This window comes from Macaca thibetana, chromosome 5 (genome assembly GCF_024542745.1).
Source record: "Macaca thibetana thibetana isolate TM-01 chromosome 5, ASM2454274v1, whole genome shotgun sequence".
NCBI classification, from domain to species: domain Eukaryota; kingdom Metazoa; phylum Chordata; class Mammalia; order Primates; family Cercopithecidae; genus Macaca; species Macaca thibetana.
Genome location: NC_065582.1, coordinates 98033316 through 98055426, shown reverse-complemented (window position 1 = coordinate 98055426; position 22111 = coordinate 98033316). Strand labels below are relative to the sequence as shown.

At 32.6% G+C, this 22111-nt stretch overlaps 1 protein-coding gene across 8 annotated transcripts in view; it reads left to right on the top strand.

Annotated features, from left to right (window-relative positions):
• The window catches only part of CCSER1 (coiled-coil serine rich protein 1), a 1438304-nt gene that overhangs the window by 764264 nt on the left and 651929 nt on the right, over positions 1-22111 (top strand). For 6 of the 8 annotated variants that reach the window (XM_050790436.1, XM_050790437.1, XM_050790435.1 and 3 more), the window contains one exon: positions 6068-6145. In XM_050790436.1, coding sequence (XP_050646393.1) covers positions 6068-6145 — 78 coding nt within the window. Of the gene's footprint in view, positions 1-6067; positions 6146-21960; positions 22097-22111 lie in introns of those variants that run through there. The other 2 variants (XM_050790442.1, XM_050790440.1) reach the window with 2 other exon arrangements.

The window sequence follows — 22111 nt, the reverse complement described above, 5'->3', positions numbered from 1 at the left end:
GCTGTGTTTCTTGAAAATTCTACTGATGTCTTTAGTGATATGCCCTCATTAAAGGTGGGTGACAATGATCAATGTGATCTGTATAATGTTGCATTTTCATTCTTGAGCTCATCTTTGGCCTTGGCATCATTAAGCAATCCTTATGATTCTCTCTCTGTCTCTCTTGCTTTTATTTTATTTAAATAATCTTTTATTATTGACATTGAAGTCCGTTATAAGATGATGGTCAAATTCTCTTTATTCCACCTAATTTTTAGTTTAAACTTGTCTCACAAGGCTGTGAATTTTCTCATGTTGAATTATGTTACTTTTCAATTTTAAAGGTTAGCTTTTCCCCTCTTTTACAGTGTCAGTTTTTCTAGAATATTTCTCTTTCCATAAGCTTTACCTTTAGATTGATGACTTAGGATCTAAATTTAGTATTATACTATTTTAAGCAGACTTTGTGTTCCTTTTACATTAAAAAAAAATCTTTTTCTAGCTTATACCTGTCTTTTGCCAAACTTTGTTTTGCAAAGTTTGGATAGCAACATAAATGTTTTCTCTTTCCTTCGGCCTCAAGGTACATATTCAGTAAGTATGTAATCACTATCATATATATTTTCTATACCAGTATCTGTTAATTGTATTAATTAATGTGTGTACATTCTTTTTATTATAGATTCTGAAGCAAACTACTACACATAGGCCATCATGGTCAAATTTTTAAAAGTTTATCTCTTTTTCATCTTGTTGATAAATTTCATAAACTTTTATGTAGGATATTCAAATAGACATGTAAGAGAAATTGGACTTTTTTTCGGGATTATTGAGTATTTTTATTTCAACTTATTTTACTGCACTGAATAGCTGGAGTAAAAGACACTAAATATCCCTAGTCACTTGAGACTTCATTTTAAAAACCAGTTGTACTGGCTTTGCCATGGCTTTGTCTTGGTTTTGATTTCTATCACATTTCCTCCTCTTTAGTGCTTCCTCAGCAGCATGTACTTGAGTATGTGCACATGCAAATGCAAAAACATGGATATATTAGTGGTACCTGTTATATCTTTCATGCTCATTCAAGAGATATATATTTTTAGTAATAAAACTGAATTTTAAAAGCCTAAAAATTAGGAACCAGCCTTTTTATATAGACATGATATGTCATGGAGTCAGATTCTATGAATATCCAATGTGTAAAACACACACACACACAAACACACACACACACAGAATACACATATCCAAGAAATGATTTTAACAGTTTAAAACAGAATATATTTTTATATTACTCTGCTTGAACTGATAATATCATTGCTATCAAAAGGATTTCATGCCTTTTCAACATTTAGTTTTTGTTTGTTTGACATCTTGCTTCCAATTTTGTGTTTAACTCTATGTTGACTTTATCATTTTATTCCAAACTTATGCTCCAAAATGCATTGCTGATGATATTTATATTAGTAGGCATTCTGTGGAATTGTGCTTTTACAGGAAATACATTGGTATTTCCTGTAGATTGGTAAATCTTAAGTAATCTTAAGTAATCTTAAGTTATTTCCACAGTTTTAAAAAAAGGGGGGCTAATATTGAATCTGCAATAAAATATAGACAAGGTGGACACCAAAAATAGTTTTGTTTCCGTCTGTAATTACTAGCTGTGCAACAAGTATAAAAATACATATTTGCTATGTTTCCTTGAATATGTGATGTGGAGGCAGCACCACTATTTGTAAGCTTTTTAAAAGAGTTACAGTGTCTCTGTAGAGATACTGTACTAGGGTCTAGAGACCAGTAAAAAAGGTTTTCATCTGGGCTGCTCCACTTACTATCTTGTGTTATATTTAGCGACTGATATTACCAAAGTATCAGTTTGCTGTTTTTTATAAAAGGAACAAAAACACAGCTTTTGCATGTTCTGGAGAGGATTCATATATATATATATATATATATATATATTACTTGATACAGTGCCTGGCATATAACCTACATTCTACTAATGACATCTATTATTAGTAGTAATAATTAAAGTAGTAACGCTTACAGAAGGAAAGGGAATGTGAGTACAGTTAAGTACCCTTAGTAAGTTTATATGTTTTATTAGGTTTATATATATTTATTTATGTTACTGACTTTTATTATACAAATGTCACTTATTACTTTTAATCTCAGATGAAATAAATTGGAAACTTAGAGAAGAAAAACATATTTTTAATTCATATAGCAATATTATATAACTCAAAACCTACACATATTCAGGACTCAGATTACATGGAAATTTAACAATAAATGTAAATCACAAAATCTGTCACTTTCATCTCATTTTAGTTTTACTTTTTTACATAATATGCTAGCCCTTTTTGCTTTTTCTAAGCACACATGCTTTATTAATCATAAATGTGAAAAAAATAAGGGGTGTATTTTGTCATTGCTTGGAAAGGAAACTTAAAGACAATTGGGTATTTTGTCAGGGGCATAGATTTATTTATAAAATTTATCTACTACAAATTGAGTTGTTTTAATTCTTCATTATCCCTCTGAGAGAGGTTAGAAGAAGAAATGACAATGTCTGCTTACATGGGAGAATACTGAAAGAGAGCCACCTTAAATCACATGGTGTAAATTCATTGGTGGTCAAAGCTCAGCACACTTCCACAGTTTCTCTTCTCCATATTGCTTCCTTCTGTATGGATGCATACATATATACCCCTTTGTATGTACAATATAAAGTGAAGGATGTATTTAAATAAGTTTCATCCTCATTTAGTTAAAATATTTTATGGCCTTTAATTATAAAATCATATTTTGAAAATTGAGCTGACTCTCAAATCTTTTGACATAGCATTCTATCCTTTCTGGCATAAACTTGAGTTACCACTCTAATCTCATTCCTCACATTGTTCCTTTAATTGACTACCTTTAGGCAATTTTGAAGTAGTAGTTGTTTATGCATATCTTTGTCATGGTCTCTCTGACTTCTAAATATTTGCAAATACTATTGCCTTCTTAGGTTCCATATCACTCAGTTCCACTTCAAATTGGCTAATAGTAATTCGTTTTTCTGATGTTAGCTGGGATGTCGGTAGCTTCTACCGTTTCCATACACACACACCTCTGGCTCTCTCCGTGGTGACTATATTTTTCCTATAGAATGCTAATTGTCTTATTTTTGTTACTCACACTGGAAGTGTCTTCATAGAAAGGGATATATTTTCTTTTTTTCCCTTAGTGTTCCCTCCGCCCTAAGCAATTACCATAATATGCATTTAATAAAAAATTATAAAATCCAAATATATTCCTATCTTGAAGGTGAAATTTCTCTATATTGAAATAAACTGAAGATAATTTTAATCAAGAATTTAATCATTGGCCAGGCGTGGTGGCTCACTCTTGTAATCCCGGCACTTTGGGAGGCTGAGGCAGGTGGATCACAAGGTCAGGAGATCAAGACCATCCTGGCTAACACGGTGAAACCCTGTCTCTACTAAAAGTACAAAAAAAATTGCCAGGCATGGTGGTGGGCACCTGTAGTCCCAGCTACTTGGGAGGCTGAAGCAAGAGAATGGCGTGAACCCAGAAGGCGGAGCTTGCCGTGAACCCAGATCACACCACTGCACTCCAGCCTGGGTGACAGAGCCAGACTCCATCTCAAAAAACAAAACAAAAAAATTAATCATTATATCAAATCAATGTGAAATTGAAAATACATGATGATACTTTATTTCTATATCTCTGATAAAATATATATATTTATGAAATTAATATAGATTTATTGCATAAGAAATCAAAACTATCTGCAATTCTACCCTCTAGTAATAGCTACTTTTGTGGTACATTTTCTGTTTAATTATCTATAAAACTCTTTTTATACATATTAAATTTATCAATCTATAAATTTCCATCTACCATTTAGAAATGCAAGAGCTCCATCAAGAATCATCTCCCGAAAGCTATGTATTCTTTCTTTAATCTTCTAACTGTATGTGACAGACATTTGTCATAAACTTTTGTATGTTTACAGCCTTCAATTATGCTAGAAATATTTAATTCTTAATTATTTGTACCTAAGTCTATAGGAAACTTAGATTTTATTCTCTACATTTGAGTATGGCACACATGTGCATACCATAATAAACAATGCAAATACATCATTTGTTGTAATTAATGCCTACAAGAGGGAGTGACAATAACATTACCGGGAAACGTCTGTGTTTTGTTTAATTTCCAAAGATAACTATTATTTGAAGTTTTTCTTCGTTTGTTTGCTCTTGTTTTGGTTAGTATATTGGTTAATAAAGTTGTTTGGAACTTTATTTATCATTATTTGAATTTTCTAAGTCTTATAACTCAGACCAGTAATCCAGAAGTTACCAACACTGTCCAACTCCTATCCTCAGGATGAAAGCCCTTGAAATAGAAATGTGAGCTGTGGCATAATGGAAGCATTTGGCAGCTATTTTCCCCTGCTCTATACATTGAGTGCATAGACTCTAATTTATACACAGAAGTTTATATAATTACAGATTTGCAACAAAATTTACTTTTCACATACTTATGATTCCAATCTATCTCAAAAGTAGATAATCAAACTTTCCTAAACAACTTTTCAATGATGGACAATATTATTGCTCCTTTACCTATTACTACCTCTCCCTGTTCTTTTCTTCATCCCAATCAATATGTCTAGATAAATACAATTTGTTTTTTCTCATTTGAAATTTGGTTTGGAAAATGCAGCCACATTTCTACTTATCTTTTTCAAATAATTAAAAACTTCTGCCTCAGTCATGTAACATCTTCATGCATGATCTAATCTTCAGATTTTTCTCTGACTAGCAGAACTAGATGTTTTGTGATTAGGGAAGTCAGAAGTGATGAGACATGAGTAAAACATAAAATATTTCTTTTCTATATTTCAGTAAGTTAAACTAAATTATATTTACCTAAATTATGTACGTACTTTGATAAACATCTCAGATAATCTTAAAAATACCAAGCAGCAATGAAGGAAAGTGTGAGGGAATAGGGAGGTAGGGGAAAAGGAGGAGAGGGAAGGAGAGGGAACAGGAAGGGAGGTGAGGATGGAAGAGTTTTGTGTAACTGGAATTCTTGAGAGTGAGGTTCTTGATAACTATTTTCAATCCTGGGGAAGGAAAAATTAAATCACAGTCCTTTATCGTTTTCAAAAGAAAAGAAAATGATAGGCCTTCTGCTTTAAAGCAAGTGGAAAACACAATATCATGGAATCCCACAAATTTCTTTGAAAACTGTCTGAAGTTACTTAAACTTCCTAAACTGTATGGCTTTTATTTAACACGAGTGGCATTTATAGTAAATATTTGAAGATAAAATGTGATCATGTGAGGACAACACTCTCAGCTGTGAGAGGCACTTAGTAAATACATCACGTAATAATTAAACTCAAGATCTCATTTTAAGTGACACATTCAGGAATGAGAAGGGAAGGTCCCAGAAAGAAGCACAGTCAAATTAGTTTATTCAGAAATCGTAGTTTTTCATTTGAAATATGAAATCCCAACCTCCTTCATATATTACTTCCCTTCCCTAGTTATCACAGGGTTGGATTAGTGTCAGTCTCTTGAAGTAGACATTCCTAAATGCGTAGAGGTTTTTGGAAAGAAGAAGCATAACAAAATTAAAACAAACTGAATGGAATCCATTGGGTCATTTATTAAGAATATTTTTTTTGTTTCAAATCTAAATGCTCTGAAACTGGATCAGCAAAATAATAGTGACTAAGTTATTTTAAAAAGATAACAGGAAACAAAGCATAGGCATTTTGTCTTGGATTTAAGCACATTGTGACTCTACTGTTGAACTGTGGTTCTAACTCAGTGACACCTAGAGTAGAAGAAAAGATGCTTAAGGTGGGACAGTTGTGACCTAAAAATTAAAGCTCTAAATGTTTAAGCTAATTTTAAGAGCACTGACAGAGCAAAGCGTATGCACAGAGAAGAACATGAATTATACACTAATCAAATTTTAATAAGTGGAGAATGTTAGTATAGAAGTACACACCTCACCAACAATATGTTGTTTTTTTCTTTCTTTTTTCATTTTTCAGGGAAAAGTTCGGCATTTACAGAAGGCTTTTGCTTCAAGAGTAGATAAATCCACACAGACTGAACTACTAGGATATGATGTAAGTAGCTCTGTAAAATCATTTTTATCTTCGTTATTGGTATTCAGACCTCCACAGTTTATTTACCTCTGCGGCTGCTGTGTCCATGCATTGATTTAACAGGATTTAGCGGTGCACCATTCATCTTTTGCTCTTAAACAATCCCCAATTACCTTCTGGAACTAAAAAAGATAATTACAGGCACCAACTAGCATACCAATGTCATCAATTTTTTTAAACCAACAATTTTGTTACAGTCTTTTGAATTAGTGAATTTGCAGACATGTAGAAGATATGCATTAGAAAACTAGGGCAATTTATTTTTAAGAAAATATTTATTTATTAACAGTTTAATAAAGTTACTATGTTTGTAATCACCAAAGATGAAGCACATCATTTTTATATGCAGACACGTAAAAGCAAAAACAACTTTGAAGAAAAATTTAAATTTTTTTTTTAGTCCTTGGGCTTCAGTGCAGGCAGCAGAAAGTAATTTAATGGAAAGTGTTTTTCTATTAGTGCGAAATACTTGTTGAACTGTCAAAACAGGATTGTAAAACATGTTTTAATACAGTATTACATCTAGTAACATTGGATTATTTGGGAAAACATTGATATAAATACCCATTTTTTTCTTAAACACAGTTAAGAAATTTTCATTTTGACTAAGTTCATGACTTTAAACTTCCTCTTGATGAAAAAATGAAGAAAGTAATATGATCTTGTAGCTAATATGTATGATGACCCCCTCTTCTATTTAGAAATATTTATTATTATTTTTAGCACTTTGCTGATAACTAGAAATAAAATAGAGATAATTTTAAGTTTTATGATGATGAATAATGATAAATTATATGTTTATCTGCGTGTTCTCATTATGTTAAATAACAAACTTGGATGCTACTTTTGTGTTGCCGTGCAAACTATATTATTTAATGTAAAACTACTATTCTCTTTTAGGAAATAAACCAAAGCTTTGAATTACTGTACAAATTGTTTTCAAGTGTTTATACACCTCATTTTTTAAATTAAAAAGAACACTAAAAGCTATGAATTAAAAATTATTGTATTACACTTATTTTAAGATATATTTATTCTAGATATCTAAATTCTAGATCTCAATTTTGTGACTGAAATTCTTCTAGCAGTGTTGTATATTATTTAACATGTTAATTTCTAATTTTAAAAAGAAATAACTTTATGGTACTTAAAGAGGATTTACCACAAGTAATTCAATATTAGTCTTTTGTGGGGAATTTTTTCCTGTCTTAAAACTTGTTTTTTTTGTTTGTTTGCTTGTTATTTGAGACGGAGTCTCACTCTGTTGCCCAGGCTGGAGTGCAGTGGCGCGATCTCGGCTCACTGCAACCTCTGTCTCCTGGGTTCAAGCGATTCTCCTGCCTCACCATCCCAAGTAACTGGGATTCCAAGCACCCACCACCACTGCTAGCTAATGTTTGTATTTTCAGTAGAGACAGGGTTTCATCATGTAGATCAGGTTAGTCTCGAACTCCTTACCTCAAATGATCCACACACCTCAGCCTCCAAAAGTTCTGGGATTACAGGCGTGAGCCACCACCCCCTGCCTAAAAATTTTTTAATAAAAATATTTATATGCTAGTCCTTAGGATATAAACCCAATACATGTTTTACAAATAACAATGTTTGTATCTATAAATCTACAAGACAGAGAATTAGTTAAATATGAGTAATAAGATCATAATTTTCATTAAATCTTATTCCAATATAACATCATACAACACAGGGACTACAAGTTAAATTAGAATCTACATACTTCGAGGCCCAAAATTTTTAAATAAGATAACTGAATTTCAGAAAAACGAAGTCACATTTTACTACTACATGACCTTTGTTGGGAGTCTAGTCTTTTATTTAAAGTAATGTGTTCAGAAAAGGGAAAACAAATATACATTTGGATTCAAATTTTCAATTTTATTCAATTTAAAGAAGCAATGTTTGAGAAATAGAATTCTAACTTTTTAAATGACAATATAATAAAATGTAAGACTTTTATGTAACACCATCAATTTTATGTGACACTATTAATGATTGCTTGTGAGAATTGGTTACTGAGGAATGAACGACACCTCTGGGGAAATGACTAATCTGTGGATAGTTATTCTAGCACCATAGTTACCAGCAGCCTCTTATGTATTTCCCTATTCATGCCTCATAATTTACTAATTTCTACAATATTTCTTATATCAAAGCCATTTAGTTCTCTAAGCATGAAAATAAAAATTTAAAACGAAGCCATGGTAATTGTTAATCCTCATTAAATCTTCATTGTTCCTAGCTTGTTTCATATGTTATAGTGATCGTTTAATGCATCTTACTGTACTGAATTAAGGTTAAAGAATAATACTTTTTTGACAATGAATCTCTAAAGAATCCCCTTCGTATGAACAAATTAAATTTCTAAAATATGCATCTAAAAACTTATGAAAGTAACTAGATGTAACTGTAATACTAAACTTTAGGGCAACTTGCATGTGAAAAACTGGAGATGGAAATACTTAAATCAAAAATAAGTAAAACACTTGCAGTATGATGAATTACATAACTGGAAATATATGATTCATAAATAGTACAATTTCTCCCATGACCAGGATATATTTTGAATATTTATTTGTAATTTTTAAAATATTTTATATGCAATAGTAATCATTTATTCTTCAATTTATGGTGTTTTGTTCTGTTTCACACTCAGGAAATATAGTTTCACCTTATTTTAACTTTCAAAAATATTGTATACACACATGTATCTATTTATAACTTGCAAATTGTGTTTATTCAAAAACAAGAAATATCTCGTGGAAATCTTGTACATTATGGATGTTTCTTATACTCTTTTGTTTTCTTCTTAAAGCTGCCAGCATTAGCCACAAATTGTTCTTTACAGATTATTATGGACCATATTTTATTGGTATGAGCATCAGAATATATGATACTACATGTTATCATTAATATAATTTCCTTGGGAAAATAACTCTTGCTATACATTTTGCTTAAGATAAGAAATAGAATCCCCAGAAAACATTAATTATAATAAAATCTATTAAAAATTCACTGCCATGAATAAGTTTAAAGATTTGTACAATAAACTACTTTTATCCTGCACCAGATTTGTCAGGAGGCATGAAACTAATGTTAGTTTACAATGTGCTCTGACTTTTAATGCACGTGGCAAGACTTAAAAAAAAAAAAAATCAGAGTGTCTCAGCACAGGCCTATAAACACCATAGTTTTTGTGATGAGAGAGATGGTTAAATAAATGATGAATGTGTCTTAAATAATCAATGTCAATTTAACCTCTTCCACGTTCCTCTGTCTGCACAGGCTTAGTTTATTGAAAGATCAAAGAATAATTTCTTAGGTGTCACTGTGTTATTAAAACAGGATAGAAGATGAATAGATGTAGTCAAGTAGCATTGCTGCCCATTCCAAGATTACATTGAAGGGTAGGGAAGTTTTTTATCTAATTACATCAAATGTATAAACAGATGTTTCAATATAGTATATATGCTGTCTGTAAATATTTTATAGCTTGAACTACTACAAATAGCGTTTTGATTACAATATTTGAGAGTGAATAATCAAGATATTCTAAGGATCTTATTTTCTGACAGTGAGAAATTCAGATACTTTCATTAATTTGACATCTTTATGGACAGCTTTTTTTTAACTTCCATTTTATGTCCTGAGGAAGGTTGTTTTTGAAAACGTGACTTTAAGTGTAAGTTTTCTTTTTCAGATAATGCCTGAAATTGACACAGAATATTCACAGGATTTAAAAATTTCTCTGAGCCACAAATGCACTAAAGTTTTAAATAAAGCAGTTTCTTCCTTTCATTAGCATGTGATTTACACTTATATTTAATAAGAAACCGTTTTTAGGCTTGAACTCGCAGTGTTTTCTTTAAGACTTCTGACGTTATCAGGTATTTCATTAAATATTAAATTATTAATTATTGTTAGTTTAAATATCATTAGAGGTTTCAATTTGGCTACAGAAAATGGACTGAACTGTGGTATCACATATTTTGTCTCAGTCATGTATGAATAAAGCATAAATCAGTTTATTAATGGATGCTCATACCACTGTTTGTTTTTACAAATATTTTAACACACTTTCCAAATGATGAGATTTGCTTTATAAATACAGTTTTCTACTTATACATGAGGAAAATAATATTATTTTCATCATGAATGTACACTTTGAAAAACTTTTCAATGCAATTATCTGTGTATTTCACAATCCCTGGTACTTTTCTCAGATTTAATTTTGGTGGTGCTCCTGGCGCAGTTAGTTTGCACACAGTCCTAAAAAATATGAAAATAGTTCATCATGCTGTATTCATGTTAGGAATAAGAATGATTAGTTTTTACTGTAATTGTTTTATTAGATAGAGCAGAAGTGTTTTTTGTGCTGTGCTTATATATTATGTCTGCCTATGGATTAAGCCCCATTCTAAGAATTGAATAACTATCAATTAGGCTTTCTCATCGTGCTGCTAATATACTGTAGTTTATTAAAATTTATCTTCTGCTTTTATTTATTACTTCTATCTTCTTAAATTCAGTACTTCCCCTGATCATGTATGAATGCGCTCTGGCATTTATTAGAAAAAAGTGACTCCCCCCCACATGCTTCATGTATTTATATTTACTTATCTCAGATAATTCTGTTTATTTTTACAAATTAAAAAACATTTAGTTTTAAAAATTGAGTTATATATTCCAGATTTCCTTATGGACTATATTTTTTTCCCATTACATTAAAGATAACTTTTAGATAAGAACATTGTTTAAAAACACCTATCATGTTTAAAAACATGATTATCTGCCACGAGTGCTTATTAACATTTAATGGAGTCACATCTTATCCAGTGGTAATGTTCCAAGGGCATCACTTTGAAAATTTATTCATGCTTTCATTCAAAAAATATGACTAAGTCCCCTCTAGCAGCCAGGCTCCATTCTAGGTCCTTGGAATATATCCTTTAACCAAACAAAAAAATATTCCTGCACGGAGCTTGCAATTGGTGAGGGCATACTTAAAAATCAATAAGCTAAGTAAATAAGCAAATTATATAATGCATTCGAAGGTGCTGAAAGCAATGTAAAAAATAAAAATAGCACAGAGAAAGAATAATTCTAAGTGTATAGTGGGAGGGTCAAAACTATGATCAGAAATTTTGAATAGGGCGATAGGGAGATCTGAGTTTGAGATTTGAGACTTAAAGTAGGTGAGGTGAAAATCGTGTGTAATCAAAAATTCCTTTGTGATGTGCTTCTTGAATATTCCTTGATGTCCCTTCAGTCAGTAAGAACTAAGCACTTTGTCGTTGCTGGAGCCCTAGATAAGAATAGCTTCATTTAGACATCATGCAGCATAAAAATTATATTCTAGATCATAAAACCTAGATTCAGGCTCCATACATCAAGAGACTCACACTAGAGGAATACGGTCTACCTGAGGGAACAGCCGACTCAACTCTTCTGTATCATGCTCACCTAGCATAAGCACTAAGAAGAAATCTGGGTGAAATCAACCACACTGTATTAATTACATTTGCTTCTCCTCTTTCTGTTTGTTACTTACATTCACCCTACCCTCTTTTTTTCCCTGAACAGTATTCTTCCAGAGCAGATAGAGTTGGATTTCTATGCTTTAAATATATAATTAGACTTCATTGTATATCAGCATATCCCATTTATCAGAGGTGTGCTGGTTAAACTAAACAAATATAGAAAGCACTCAATGATTACTTGGTGGAAAAAAAATTAAAAGCTGCTATTTTTTTTTTATAATTCTAAAAATGTATAACAAATTAATATGCATTGTTTTATTCACAAAACATACAGGTGTGGATATTGCTATATACTATTTTTCTATATTACTTCTTTTATATCTAACAAGTATTTAAAAATTACTGTGTTATGCCTTTTAGAATGAAGTATTAAACTCAAATCAGCATAGAGAACTAGTAATTTCTAAATGTAAGTGCCAACATGCAGTTGTTTTCATAGTGTTGCACTGAGTAATTCTTTTTAAAGTCATGAATATTTGCTTAGGAGCCAGATCCCCCTGGACTGATGCCAGGTCTTTAATTCTGCAGTGACTACATAGAATTAGTATCAGTGAACCGACAGCCCTTTTGTTAAGAGAATATGTGGTTGAGATCCTTATGAGGAAAACAGCAAAGCTAGATGTCATCTATGAAAGTTCTTGTAATTATAAAAATATTCATTAAGATGAAACTGCACACGAGGATGGGAAGAGAATGAGTTGTTGCTGGTCCAAGGTTGTAAAGCTTGAGTTGCAGAAGAAATAAGTTTTGAGATGATCTGCACAGCAGGGTGACTATAATTAATGATAATGTATTATGTATTTCAAAATAACTAAATTTCAAATGTCTCACTACACAAAAAGGACAAGTAATGTGATGGCTGATGTGTTAATGTGTTTGATTTAATCATTCTACATTGTATACATAGATCAGTATCAAAATATCACATTGTATGCCATTAATGTATACAATTTGTCAGTTAAAAATCATGTTAACTTAAGAAAATTTGAAAAGAGTACACACCCAGGAGGTTTTATATAGTTTAAAATAGTAATAATAAATATCATATTTGCTGAAAATTATGTTGTGGTAGTGTTGATAAAAGAGAAGAAAAATATGTATTTATTGAATGAAAAATTTCTCCCTGTCCACTTCTACTTCCAATTCATAGATCGCTACCTTTATAGGAAATCTAAGTTTAACTTCAAATCTTTCTAATATTTTTCCTAGACAGCCTTAGGAGTTTTTTAGAATATCTAGTGTACTAAGTAGCATTATATAATAAGTCCTGGCTGGGCGCGGTAGCTCACGCCTATAATCCCAGCACTTTGGGAGTCCCAGGCGGGCAGATTACGAGGTCAGGAGATCGAGGCCATCCTGGCTGACACGGTGAAACCCCGTCTCTACTAAAAATTAAAAAAAAAAGAAAAATTAGCTGGGCGTAGGTGGTGCACGCCTGTAGTCCCAGCTACTCAGAAGGCTGAGGCAGGAGAATGGTGTGAGACAGGGGAGGTGGAGCTTGCAGTGAGCCGAGATCGCGCCACTGCACTCCAGCCTGCAAGACAGAGAGAGACACTCCGTCTCAAAAAAAAAAAAAAAAAAAAAAAAGAAAAGAAAAGAAAAAGAAAAAAAAAAGAAGTCCTTACAGAAAGAGTTTTTACCACCCCTTGGAAGGAAACACCAAGTATAAGCTTGAAGTATCTCTCATTGTCTATTTACAATGCATCAATCAATTGCTGCTAATTATTATAATTTGTATGAAGTTAAGTTCTATGACTTTGTTCAGGTGCTTTTTTGAAGTAAATTTTTGTGGACTTCTATTAATTTATTTCTATCAAAAACATTGCTTTCCTTTGATGTGGTCTACAATCAGGAAAAATTTGCAAAAGGAAATGTATCTTTATTTTATATATATACATATACACACACATATGACATACCTATATACATACATGATGTATATGTACATATATTGACATACATAAATGTCCTTGAAATATATATATATATATATATATATATCCTTGACATAGATTTGAAATATATATATATTCTTGGAATATGTATTATATCCTTGAAATGTATCTCCTTGCAATATGTCAATGAAATATATATCTGTACATATGCACACACCAAAATGTTATGTATTAATACACACACGCATGCACATGTATACACACACACACAAATAAGACATAGGTAAAAAAAAAAAAAAAGTTTGCTTTTGTTTGATGTATTATTCCCATCATAGAAGTTAGAATTAGATGCATTCTTTAATTTTTCTGTGTATATAATAAGAATTACTGAGTATCGTATCTTACATTAACACAATGTTTAAAATGATTATTTGAATTTTAATATGATTAAATTGAATTTATATAACTATTAGCTAGGAATATTTGCTGTCCATTTTGTTATACTTGGTACATATTAATATAAAGATAATTTCTTTTTAAGGTAGTAATCAAATTAACTCTCAAAAACACTAATTCTTTACTCGCGGAAATCATAAACCCAAATACCTTCTAATGAAATAATGATAACATTTTTTTCCATAACATAGATGATTGTATTTTGGTTTTCACAGTACACTAGCTCATGACTTTTCTGTTTTGTCTTGGTTGAGCTTTTGTTTCACTAGGCTATCAGATTTCGTTAAGTTACTTAATTTTTCCCTCAATTTTCTCATGAGATCTGCTATTCCCTTTGACAACTCTACTTGTACTTGATTTAGATGCACAAAAATGGATAATATGTACCAAGAGCATTAGTCCTCATAGTGGTCTTTGTCCATCAAAATGTTTTTCAGCCACCTGATTCATGCTTTGGGATTTGAGAATAGCTAGCTTCTACCTTTTGCCAGTGAAATAACTAATATTGATTTGAGAGGAAAAAAGTCATTGAAATGTTTATATTAATAGTGTTTCAAAATAAAACTGTAAAGGGATTTTTAACTTATAAAAAGCCACAGAGAGATAAAGGGGAAAAAAAAATCCATAAATGTTTGGCTTAATAACAACAAAAGAACAGGGATTTTCAGAATATTACATTAGAAAGTTTCCTAAAAGAGAGCCACGTGTAGCATTAACTTTATGCTCTATAAAATAAGAACCCCAGGAAATTTTCCTCTTTTTTGACGCCACATTGTTAAGACGGTAATTAGAATTTTAAATTTATAAAGTTGATCTATTATAGAGAAAATTTATACCAAAAAGAATATCATTTGCGTTTCAGAGTACTTAAAGAATCAAAGTTCTATACATACCAGAATTATTTCAGGTTTGCCATTATTTTATAAGTTTTGTGGTTATAAATGGATTTATACATTTGAATTTAAACTATCACATAAGAGGATATTTATTTAAAGTGTGGTCTAATGTAGAGTAACTTTCAGCGAGAAAAGTAGTTAAACAGGTTTAGCATTTTGTTGTATTGGAAAAGTATACCCTAAATATGAATGAATTATTCATAAGCCTAAGAAAGTGCTAATATAGAATGAAAAGTATTATGTTTTTAAGTTTTGGGGGTTATAAGAAATACTTAGAGCCGGGCGCAGTGACTCACGCCTTTAATCACAGCACTTTGGTGGCCAAGGTGGGCAGATCACCTGAAGTCAGGAGTTCAAGACCAGCCTGGCTAACATGGTGAAATCCCTTCTCTACTAAAACTATAAAAATTAGCCAGGCATTGTTGCGGACAACTGTAATTCCATCTATTCAGGAAGCTGAGGCAGGGGAATCGCTTGAACCCGAGAGGCAGAGGTTGCAGTGAGCCAAGATTGTGGCACTCCATGCTGGGCGACAGAGCAAGACTCTGTCTCCAAAAAAAAAAAAAAGAAAGAAAGAAGCAATGTTGTTCCAAAAATGTTACCTAGAAGTGTTTTTTGTTTGTTTGTTTGTTTGTTTTGGAACCGAATCTTGCTCTGTCGCCCAGCCTGGAGTGCTGCGGCGCGATCTCAGCTCACAGCAAGCTCCGCCTCCCAGGTTCGCGCCATTCTCCTGCCTCAACCTCCCGAGTAGCTGGGACCACAGGCACCCGCCACCATGCCAGGCTAATTTTTTAATATTTTTAGTAGAAACGGGGTTTCACGGTGTTAGCCAGGATGGCTAATCTCCTGACCTCATGATCCACCCGCCTCAACCTCCCAAAGTGCTGGGATTACAGGCATGAGCCACCGTGCCCAGCCGAAGTGTTTTTTTTTTTTTTTAATTTATCAAAAAGATGCTACCGACCCTAAATGAGTCTGAAAAGATTAACTTTTCTTTGCAGGAGTATCAGTAATATGATACAATCATATGTCATAAAATACAAAACTAAAAAGAATTTATGTAATTCATAAAAATGTAAAAAATACTTGGTGTGAGTGTATTATTTTATATACTTTTGAAAGTTTTTTTTTTCCTCCACTTTGGTTTTAGTATGTTAAAATGATCATATAAGTGCTGGATTATCTATAAATATATTACATGTCTTCATATATGTTTTTGGCATGTGAAATAGATCCATATTATTTTCCTGTAATATTAATGAATGAATTTTACTATTGATAATTTAAAGGACTGAATATCATTAAATCACATTAATATTTTAAACATTTTTTACATTTTGTTTTAAATTTTCTCCTACTAAAGAATAGCAATGGCACATACTCTCCGGAAGAGGATTTTGAAAACTCTAATAGCATTATGTGTGGTCTTATCCTATACCTAGCAATGCTATCTCTAGAAATTTAACCTGAACATACACTTTCATATGTGCCAAACAATATTTTCATAAGGTTTTCTTTATGATCATTTTGTGTAACAGTTAAAGATGAAAAACAACACACATAACAATAGGGGGCTATTTGATAATGGCTTATCATCAAATGAGTTACAGTATAAGGACAAATACAAGTGCAAAAAATCTAAAACTTCAATCAGAAGTAAAATTATATTACTATTGTTGTAATACTTGGGAAGTTATTTGTGTGTTATAATATTTAACAGCTAAATCTAATGTTTCTAGCATCCAAGTTATTTCAGGATAAGAGAAAATAAACATAACTATGATAATATAAGATAAAGGAAAGAACCTGGTAATGTTATATTCAAATGTAAAGTGTCAATATAAACTTACTATTTGTTAATTGAAGAATATTTTCTTGTTTTGCCCACTGAAAAAGTATAAACCTTTCAAGCTTATAGGCTTAACTTTCAGTAGTCAGGAAACAGAGGAGGTGGGTGAATAAGTTAAACAATACCATCAGTCAACAATCAGACAAAATCCAAATGGGCAGTATTCTACAAGACAACTCATATGGTATCCTTAAAAAAGAAGATGCTATTAAAAATTGGGGGACTATCTGCCAGGCTTGGTGGCTCACGCCTGTAATCCCAGCACTTTGGGAGGCTGAGGCGGGTGGATCATGTGAGGTTGGGAGTTCTAGACCAGCCTGACCAACATGGAGAAACCCCATCTCTACTAATAATACAAAATTAGCTGGACATAGTGGCACAAGCCTGTAATCCCAGCAACTCAGGAGACTGAGGCTGGAGAATCGCTTGAACCCGGGAGGTGGAGGTTGCAGTGAGCCAACATTGTGCCATTGCACTCCAGCCTGGGCAACACGACCAAAACTCTGTCTCACACACACACACACACACACACACACACACAATTAGGGGACTATCTTGATTAAAGAAACTAAACAGACATAACATGTGAAATGCATATATATGTGTGTGTGTATATGTGTGTGTATATATATTTGGGTATGTATATGTGTGTGTGTGTGTGTACATATATACACACACAGACACACACACACATATATATAGTGAATAACTAGAGAGAGGGAGAGAAGACCAAAAGCAGCTATGGCAACTCTGTTTTTTTTTTTTTTTTTTTTTTTTGAGACGGAATCTCGCTCTGTCGCCCAGGCTGGAGTGCAGTGGCCGGATCTCAGCTCACTGCAACCTCCGCCTCCCGGGTTCACGCCATTCTCCTGCCTCAGCCTCCCGAGTAGCTGGGACTACTGGCGCCCACCACCTCGCCCGGATAGTTTTTTGTATTTTTCAGTAGAGACAGGGTTTCCCCATGTTAGCCAGGATGGTCTCGATCTCCTGACCTCGTGATCCGCCCGTCTTGGCCTCCCAAAGTGCTGGGATTACAGGCTTGAACCACCGCGCCCGGCCAGCAACTCTTAATTACTGAATCTAGGTGCCATGATTTCAATGTTCATCTCCTCCAAATCTCATGCTGAAATTTGATTCTCAATTGGAGATGGGGCTTAATGGGAGAATAGGGCATGTTTGGGTCATGAGAGAGATCTCTCATTAATAGATAAATAGATTAATAGATTAATGCCCACCCTTGGGGTGAGTGAGTTCCTGAGAGAGCAATCACCTCCCCACTGTCTCTCCTGCTTCCTCTCGGGTAGCAAGTGTCATGTCTGCACATACCAGCTCCCCTTCCATTTCTGCCACGAGTGGAAGTAGGCTGAGACTTTCACCGGATGCCCAGTCTTCCAGCTTGCATAATCCTGAGCCAAATAAACGTTTTTAAAAAATAAATAAATTACCCAGTCTCAGGTGTTAGAGCAATGCAAAATGGACTAAGATAAGACGTGAAGGCTATGCAGGTGTTAATAGTACAAGTCTGAATGTGGCACATATACACCATGGAATACTATGCAGCCATAAAAAAGGATGAGTTTGTGTCCTTTGTAGGGACATGGATGCAGCTGGAAACCATCATTCTCAGCAAACTATCGCAAGAATAGAAAACCAAACACAGCATGTTCTCACTCATAGGTGGGAACTGAACAATGAGATCACTTGGACTCAGGAAGGGGAACATCACACACCAGAGCCTACTATGGGGAGGGGGTGAGGGGGGAGGGATTGCATTGGGAGTTATACCTGATGTAAACAGCGAGTTGATGGGTGCTGACGAGTTGATGGGTGCAGCACACCAACATGGCACAAGTATACATATGTAACAAACCTGCATGTTATGCACATGTACCCTAGAACTTAAAGTATAATAATTAAAAAAACAGAAAAAAGAATATTGCAAGTCTGTTTTTCTGTATCTTAAAAGTTTTCTCAATAAAGGGAATAGTTTCCCAGCTTAAAAATACACAAAAATATTTAAATGGCATTATAGTAAGATGTAATGTATGGCCAGGACTAAATTGGGATGGGCAGTCCAGCAATAACATGTATTTGAGGTACATCTGAAGAAATTTGAACAAGGATTGCTATTAGATATGATGAAAACTTCTTTACGTGAACAGTTAGAGGTTACTACTGGGGAAAAAGGCAAGCAAAATGAAAAACAGAGTGTACTATGCAGTTCCCTTTTTAATTAAAAAAATAAAAATAAATGGAAATGAATCCAGAAAGCTTGGTATAGTGGCGATCTCTGGTTTGTAGGAATGTACCATTTTATTTCCTTATTTTTGTTTATCTCTTTTTGTCACTTTTTGCAATGAACATATGTATTTTTATAATAATAAAATGTACTTTCAAAGTAGAAATACATTATTTAAAAAAGAAAGCTCATCACTGCAAACTTGAATATGAAATTATTTGCACAATGTATTTACTTTCTATTCAAGACCTACTTTCTTACAAAATAAAATAACTTGGAAAATTTTGTGGAAACAATTAAATGACAATTTTGTTTCTAAAATGTAGTTATTAAAAATGAATGTTAAATATTGCAGAATTTTTCTTTCTAATTTGACAATATATTGAATGCATTATACCTTAAAGCCCAAGAAGATTAATCGATTTTGTAGCTGATTTTCCTAGTTTATAATATCCCCAGAGTGGTAAATCATAAAAAAGAATCTTTCAAATTATTATTTCACTACAATGTAGTCACAGGAAGCCATTTGTTCTCATTAGGTGAACTTTACTATTTCTTTGCAGTTGTCTTCATGTTCTACTTGCTCAAAATGACACAGATATATTAAAGGTTTTTTTGTCCCCTTCACATTACAAATATTAGAGTATTAAAACTTTTGTGGAAAGAGAAATGTTAGTATCATATATTTTCATTACATGTGTGTCTCTGAACATATTCAGGCTATTATGGTATTTTTCCCTTCATTTTACTATTTTAAAATTAAAAAGTGGATCTGGGTTAGATTTTCATTAAGCATATGAATGTTAGGAGCCTTAAATTACACAGAATTTAGATTTCTAAAATGGAAATCTTATTAAAATTCTGTTCCATTAAAATGGAACAGAATTCCAGATTTCTAAAATGTATAAAATAACATATAAAAATATATTCTCTCTGTCTTTCACATTCCCTCAACTAGTATTTGTGTAATAAATACTGAATGTCAGGCATCTTCTTAATGTTTAATCCTTAGTCTTAAAGATTTTGTGGACTTTTTTTTTAAGAAAATGGCTGGCAATACCATATTTGCATCTGTGTGTAACACACATTTATAGTCCTGATGTTCCTTGTATTACCCCATCATTTACAAACAGTTACACATAAAAGAACAAAAGAGAGAAAGAGATATTCCAGACGCTGAGATTGTAGCAGTGAACACCAAGCAGACACAACCAGACAAGTTTTTTGTCTTCATAAACCTCATATTCTAGTCAATGAAGACAGGTAGTAAACTAAAAACCAAAGAAGTAAACAAGAGAATTTCACACTGTGTTAAGGGCATAAAGGAGATAAACAGAAAGATGAGATTAAGAGAAACTAAGTGAAGGGAAGGAGCTACTGTCTTGAAAAGAGCCATCAGGGAAGATGGTTCTGCCAATGTTGCATTTGAGCTGGAACTCGAGTGATGGGTCACTGTTCACAGAATCAGGACAAGCATGGTGACAGGGAAAATCATACTGCCAAAAACATTCAACTCTCAATCCTGCTGAGTGCTTCAGGATTTCCTCATACTGCTTTTGGTCTTGTCATGTTACATTTAGTCTCTATGCATTCTACTCTACGTAACACCACAGATACATTTTCCAAAAATAAAAAATAAATGCAAACACACAGCTTACGTTGTGTTGTATTTCTAATTTGAAACACACATACACACACACACACACATACACACACTCTCTGAATGGCTTAATAAGGCATGTAGGATAGAATCCACACTCCCCAAACCAGCATCCATGGCTGCTAAAATTGTACCCTTCCCTATTTATGCAGTTTGAACACCTACTGTTTTCAAACTAAAACTTTTTATTCCATCAACACTGATTCATTATAAACCGTTAATCATTTTCTAAGTTTTTAGATTTTGTTTCATTTTTGGTTTATTTTTAACCATTTCATCGGGAATACCTCTGCCCCACAATATATCTCTATTTTAAGCCAATCTCCAATTTCATATCCTTGATTGGATAATGCAAACAAGGAATGATTTCTCTTTCTGTAGAACTCCTTCAGCAGTTATCAGTTCTATTTAACCTACCTTCATTTTACAGTTACCAGTCCTATATAATGTTGCCAGTTTCCTATATTAGCATGTATATGTTGTATTTATTATAACTTACCATCTCTGTAGTATGGCTCATCCTTTCCTATATTCATTTATATCACTCTAACTAAATTTTTACACTCCTGGGAGCAGATATCACATTCTATGCTTCTTGCAATTTATACTTCTTTTCATATATAGTACCAGCACAAAATGAAGTCTCCTTTTGTAAAAAGGGTGAAATATTTTGAAATGTCTTATATTTCTTATTACTTAAAATTGCGATAAAGTTTAGAGATTAAAATATAATAATAAGATAATAATTGTTGCAGATTAACAAAATTCTGTTGAAGCTTTGTGTTTAGTACTTTGGATGGTGACTACGGGTTACAAAAATACCAGGACAGCCACATGAGACTTACATAGTGCTTAATTATTTCATTTTCTTGCAGTTTTCTTTAAGATGGAGGAATACATAAAGAAAAACAGTTTATTAAAACTTGTTTTTGTACTCCAATTATAAAACCAAGGAAATGAAAATATTTGCTAATTAATCTTTCCTCTTTAATCTCATGTTTGGTAATAGAGCATATTTAATTGGAAGTTGGGAGCCTATATGCATTACTAATATATTTGTTATAAATGTTAAGAGCAATTTTTGATTGAGAAAATCATAAATAGAACCGTTTTATGTTGGTCTGTGTTTGTTAAAAGTCTGTGAACATTTTAAATATTCATATTAAGTAAAATTTCATTTTATTTTATTGATTTCATTCATTTCTTTTTGTTTTCTTCTTTTCAAGGCCCTGTGGAATCCTACATGCACTGAAGGTTTATTTAAACCAGTACTTATTTCAACTTAGGTTAAATCATTATTTGACAATAAGAAATGCATCACTAATCTATGACATGTAAAATATTGAGTAAAAACAATGTTTTCATCATTTCATATTT